This window comes from Setaria viridis, chromosome 5, assembly GCF_005286985.2.
Source record: "Setaria viridis chromosome 5, Setaria_viridis_v4.0, whole genome shotgun sequence".
NCBI lineage: Eukaryota > Viridiplantae > Streptophyta > Magnoliopsida > Poales > Poaceae > Setaria > Setaria viridis.
Window position 1 is genome coordinate 36,622,532 of NC_048267.2, and position 6,073 is coordinate 36,628,604.

The 6,073-nt window shown below is 43.8% G+C and overlaps 1 protein-coding gene across 2 annotated transcripts; it reads right to left on the reverse strand.

Annotated features, from left to right (window-relative positions):
* Positions 1 to 573: 573 nt before the first annotated feature.
* LOC117858252 (la-related protein 6A) lies at positions 574 to 5,491 on the reverse strand. Of its 2 annotated transcripts, none has more exons than XM_072293714.1 (10): positions 5,059 to 5,491; positions 4,787 to 4,868; positions 3,575 to 3,669; positions 3,141 to 3,212; positions 2,987 to 3,066; positions 2,802 to 2,886; positions 2,479 to 2,526; positions 2,135 to 2,374; positions 1,483 to 1,620; positions 574 to 985 (listed from the first exon to the last, which is right to left on the reverse strand). In XM_072293714.1, the coding sequence occupies exons 1-10, from the start codon at positions 5,383 to 5,385 to the stop codon at positions 962 to 964; spliced, it is 1,191 nt and encodes a 396-aa protein (XP_072149815.1). In that variant the 5' UTR covers positions 5,386 to 5,491; the 3' UTR covers positions 574 to 961. The 2 variants fall into 2 exon arrangements, with proteins under 2 accessions (XP_072149815.1, XP_034597179.1); XM_034741288.2 differs by having other exon boundaries at positions 1,527 to 1,620; positions 5,059 to 5,488.
* Between the last annotated feature and the right edge of the window lie 582 nt (positions 5,492 to 6,073).

The following is a 6,073-nucleotide window of genomic DNA, read 5'->3' on the forward strand; positions in this document are numbered from 1 at the left end:
GTAAGATCGTAAATCATAATAATGTTTGATAAACTGCTGCCTCGAGCGCACCAGACAACATCGTTTGTCGCCAACGCCCAACACCACCAGCAATGCAGCGCCGGCCATGAACGTAGCGGTGGTACAGTGGTGGATTACTAGTTTTTTTTTTTGAGCAATAGTTGGCAGGTGCTCTGCCGTTTCATTATAGTAGATGAGTGGTGTGGTGGATGGTCCTGCCGTTCCTCGATCAAGATCCAACATGGTATCAAGGCATGACAGACGACAAATTATAGCGACTTTGTTGTCCGTACTGTGCAGTTGTGGCTGCTCAATGTGCACCTATGACCCCCGATTCAAGGGGCAGTGACATCACTGGAGACTAGCAATCCATAGGGGTAGTAGCTGGTACCAATGCAAGGTCAGGAATCAGAGGAACCAAGAAGCAAGAACAGGGGGTGCCAACGTGGTAGACCCTTCATGGTGCAGGGCCACGGCCCCAGGCCACACCAACAGAAATGGTAGCCTTACTGCCTTTGTAAACAAAACATGCGGCGTGATATATGACACCCCGCCATTCAGAAGAAAACAAGCAAGGTTTAACTGTCATTTCATTCACAATTAAAGGGTACTTCAGAAACGCAAGCGCAGCTTCAACAGTCGCAAAACCGAATTTCCCCAGAACGAACCACCGAACAAGTGAATTAAGAAAGATCCCACACAAAACTGCGGCTCTGTACAAGTCATTCCCTTTCTTCCGTGCTGCATCTCATGCAGAAAAGAGCTTGGATATTCTCATGCGAGGTTTTTTTTTTTGTACAAAACGGATTTGGACAAATGTCTTCGGTTAGGTTTTTAGCAGGCCTCTTTGGGTAGCTCTACTCTTCAGCCCTCTCAGACTTCTGTAGTGGAAGAGGTCTACCACGCCCCATTGTAAAGCCCCTTGTTCCATCTGGCATTCTTGGTCCAGGAATAGGCCTGTTTAATGACTCAGAACCAGAACTTCCTGATATACACACATTAAAAAGATTGAAATCAGTGTCGATCCCACACTAGCAGAGTTACAAAACATATATAAAATGCGAATATGTTGAGAATGGGTATGAACAATGGAAATTTCAAGCAGTTATCTTGCTGCTTTTACATGTTTGTTCTGGAGCCAAGGAATCACATGGAAAGTGAATCAGGGTTCTGTGCAGGTGTAACATGAAGCGTTTTTAGGATAACCATGCTAAGAAATTAGAGCCTATATAATCCCTGGACATTAATCTAGATAAAGGCGGAAGAGGCTGAGGTTATAATCTCGTAGACCACGAAATCATCACAGTGCATAAATAATTTCGCTCTTCTACAGAAAAGTTGCCAACTATCATCCCTAGTATTGTCTCTCAATAGCACAGATATGAGAATACACTTTACGATGCGTAAAAGGCTGTTGCTGTCGTATTACTACAAAGAAAATAGTATAGACAAATTCCGTACAACATGTAAGTACAAATATACCTTGTTTGTTTGATATTCCATACAACATGTGAGTGTAAAAATACCTTGTTTGTCTGTATTTTGCTGAATCTGACCTTGACCTTTGTACCGGCCTTTTCGTGCACCTTTAGGATTTTGCTTTTGGTGTTGGTGCTCAGTCTATAAGTACAACCAACAGGCTATAAGCAAACTACATCCAGGATAATGATGGCAACATTTGAATGCGATGCAGATAGTCATAATATCTCAATAAGCAAAATTCTACTTGGAAATAAATGTAAATGGACTTTTCAGACCCAGCTCCCAGCACAACAAAGGCCTAAATTATTAGCAAGAAAGTGCAAGCTGTAAGTGATGCAGTACACAAGCTAGTCTACACTATTCTCAAACAAATAGGTGGACAGAGCCAACAGAAAATGGACTTAAATGCAGAATTGCAGGTAGTCACAATATCTCAATAACCAAAATTCTACTAGGAAATAAATGTAAATGGACTTTTCAGTCCCAAGCTCCCAGCATATGTATTGTTCAAAGAACAAAAGCCCAAATTATCAGCAAGAAAGTGCAAACTGTAAGTGTGATGCACTACACAAGCTAATCTACACTATTCTCAACCAGATAACTGGATAGAGCCAACAGAAAAATGGACTTAAGTGTATGGAAAGTTTCAGACCTCAGTGGTGAATGCGGAGTTCAAATTTTCCTTGTCCTTAGTACTCTCCATTGAATCAGCAATGCTGTTCTTTTCTGAGCTTGTTTGCTGGTCTTCTTTTGAATGCTGATTCTGATTGTTCTTTTTGGAAACTGTATCCTGATTTTCTTTTGAAGATTTGCTATGCTTTGCTGATCCCTTTGAGATAAGCCTAACTTTCATCCCAGTTCTCCAGTTGCTCTCATCACTTAAGGTAGTAACCTAACATTAGAAGAACACATAAACCAATTAAAGTTGATTATTCTAGACTTACAGCTAATGATACTTTACCAAATCTATTATTAGATAGGTGATCAACAACTCACAGCCTTCTCAGCAGCCTCCACTGCTTCATACTCAACAAGGGCATGAACCTGTGCAAATCTGCTCCGTTACAAATTTGTTGTGGAAAGGATACACCAAAAATGATATAACAGTTAAAAAAACTGAAACCTAGGAATTATATTTGGAGTTATCAATTATATTTTGCATTGAATGGCTGTTTGCAACAAGTGGTAATTTGCAAATATAGATTAGCAAATGACAACAGTTAAAATCAACGAGTAGAAAGCATAACTAAAATAGTTTCCAATTGAAACGTTAGCAATAGTTTAAATAATGAAAACACTACACGATGTCGAGATCATACCTTACTACTTAAAATGAATGCAGGCTTCTTGGCGGTTGAAGATTCTTTCACTAATTCTGGATCATTAACTGTTATGTTCACAACTCTGAGATGTAAAAAGGTAAATTACAGTGTCAGAATATAACAAAATCAGTCGACAACATGTAACAGAAGCACAGACTACTACAAATGTCCAGATAACATACTTGCCGACTCTACCAAATTTTTCCTGTATACTCTCCATGGAGAAGTCTGGAGGTAGATTTTCCACCAAAACTGTGCTTTTCTGCAAATACAATACGGTTACAACTCCGATAACTAATATGATACATTCCAATAAGAAGGGAATCGGATATTCACCTTTGGATCTTTTAATTCATTCTGTGGCAATGGATGTAACCTCCTGACCCTTTTCCCATCTGGACTTACAACCTATAAGAGTATAAATGAATACTTATATCTCAAATATATTAAGCCATGACATAGCAATTGTAAATGCATTGAAAGTAGTATGGCTCGGGAATAATAGATTGATTATGGAGTGCCTAGGCTCGTGTACATATATAGGCAAGGATGACCTAGGGTTTGGGAAACAATACCAACCGACGGTGATCCTTGCCTAATCCAATACCATCTATACATCCCCTGAAGAGGGGGAGGCGCACGGCCAAAGGGGCCGGCGCAGGCTACCACCCAAGGCCCATAGGGCCGGCCTATACAGCAATCTAACATGCATTACTGACAAACATTGGAAATTCAAAAGTGCCAGAACAGAATGAAAAGCAAAATATTACCAGGTTTCGTGATGTCCTGAGTGCAGCTGCAATTACTGAGAGGTCCTGAACGAGTTTCTTCATCCTTCTAAAATATGCGATAGTCTCAATAGGAACTATTATAAAAAAAAATTGCCATCAGAAGAGAACTTACATTTGTAATACATATTGCATATAGAACGTCATGTCACAGCATACTGTGATGTGTATTCATTCTCATTCATATGGAACATAGAGCACTAACTTGATAAACAGTGATTAACTCATATTATATTGCTCATGCTTCAGACAACAGCAAACAGCCGCAAGGATGACACATAAGTTATGCCAGCTAAAATAAAGATAATACTCTATGTAGATCTGTGTAAATGGGAACAGAGCGCCCCTGATATTACAATATCCATCGTAAATTTGCACCCCATAGGGGATCAAATAATAGCAGTCAGTCGAACAGCAGTTCTGGAGAATATAAAATATCTACTCTATGCTGAATAACGCAGGCCAACCACCTCAAATGTAATCAACATTCAGTTTCATAAAAAAACGGTGGGATAAGGGACAACTCAGATGAGTAAGGGACATATCATGTCCTGATGGTATCAACCAGACTCAGCTACCATGGCAGGGCACCAGGCAACATTCGTCAATTACAGGATCAGATTGAAATATCTTCATGGTCCCAAAATAAGATATTTAAGTCTAAAAAATTCATGCAAATATGCTGAAGGACTAGAAATAATCAACAGCCTGCGGATTGCGTAATCCATAATTTTCTTAACAGAATGGAGTGAATCAGACACCAACAAATTTGGTATTCACAGAGACCTAAACAAGCTTCTCGGCACAACTCAAAGAAAGCTGCACCAGAGTACCAATGCAAAGGCCTCGTCATAAGTACCTGTCACATTTCATCATTTTCACCTCCATTCCACATGTATGATTGCTAGGGCAAATTGAACCGGTGTTATTTTAAATGCAGAAAAAAATGAGAAACCAGAGATGCACTGTGCTTAATGGAGAACCAGATATTTTAATCCAAGCATCTTTAGTGGAAAATAATTGTGATGCAGAATAAAATAAAAAAAAGTTCTAAACAATGAAAAAAAATCCAGCCATTCCATTATAGCTACAGTCCCGGTCGCACAGCTAGGTAACTATAATAACTGAACTATACAGCATTGCATCATCAGTGTTTATGCTATGTATGAACTAAGGCAAGGACACACTACTTACCAAAGCCCTTCTTGTTCTTCTTCACATATTTCAACAGGAACTCATCGGTAGGAAGATTCTCATCACTGAAATAGTATTCCACCTGCAAGTTTGAAGCAATGCAAATTCATTATGCCCATATATCAAATAATCCATTTATGGTTGCACGCCTATACTGTCTACAATTCCATACTGCACAAAGAACGCAGGACTCAACATATTGAGCTGAATTACAGAAACATCGCATAAGAGAAGAAAAACTACGGAGGGAAGGTCGAAAGAGAGGCGCGTACCTGCTTGACGATCTGGTCGCGGAGCTCGTCGGTGAGCACGACGCCACCGGTGCCAGCGTCGGGGACCGCCGAAAAGGCAGCGTTGACGGCGTCGGGCGCGACTGGCAGGGCGTCCTCCGCCTCGCCCGTCGGCGAAGGCGGCGTCTGCACCTCGTCGGACACGGTAAGGGGATCCGGCGAGACACCGTCGAGAGGCGGAGCCTGGCCGTCTATACCGAGGGGTAGGGCGTCCTCCACCTCGAGAGGCGGCGGCGGCGGGAGCTCGTCGGCGACTGCAAGGGGCTCGGGCGCGACGGCCTCGAGGAGAGGTGGAGCCTGGCCGTCCATTCCGGAAGGGGAGATCAGGGGAGCCGAGGCGCCGCCGCCGCCGCCGCCGCCGCCGCTCGTAGTCGTCGGCTGGCGGCTTCGTGGGGCGTGCGGCCGCGGGCTCGAGGCGGTTCGGTGGCGATCTGGGCTACATATACACCCACAGGGGTGGGGTAGGAGGGTTTCTCAGCGGCTGAACGGCCCACCGCCCACCGGGACTGTGGACTTGCGTCGGTTTCGTCGTATGGTGTCGTGGCCTTTCTGGGCCGTATAACAACCAACGAACAGTTTGGGCTGTTTTGACGTGGATTGGCCCCGAAAATGTTGTAAAACTGGCCGAAGTCTAAGCCCGAAACTTCAACAGCAGCCCAAATCCTCTCCTCTCCGTGCGCTTGCAGGAAGGGGAGAGCCGAACGAAGAGGCAGCAGCGCAGCAGCCATGGTCCACACTACAGAGCAGCACACCACACGGAGGCACGGACCCCTCAGCTCCGTTCCCTCATCCAGAGATTGCCGGACGAAAGACGTGGACAATCATTTGGCCCCGACCACCGGCAAACGGCGATCATCTTTACCAACTTTCTCCCTCACTCCGCCGGTGCTGCTTTGACTTCGCTGTCTGACGCTCACATGGCTGCTGTCTTACGGTCACGGGTCACGTCATTAGCGATTGGCGAGCCCTGGGTAACATTTGATGCCAGTCACGCTCC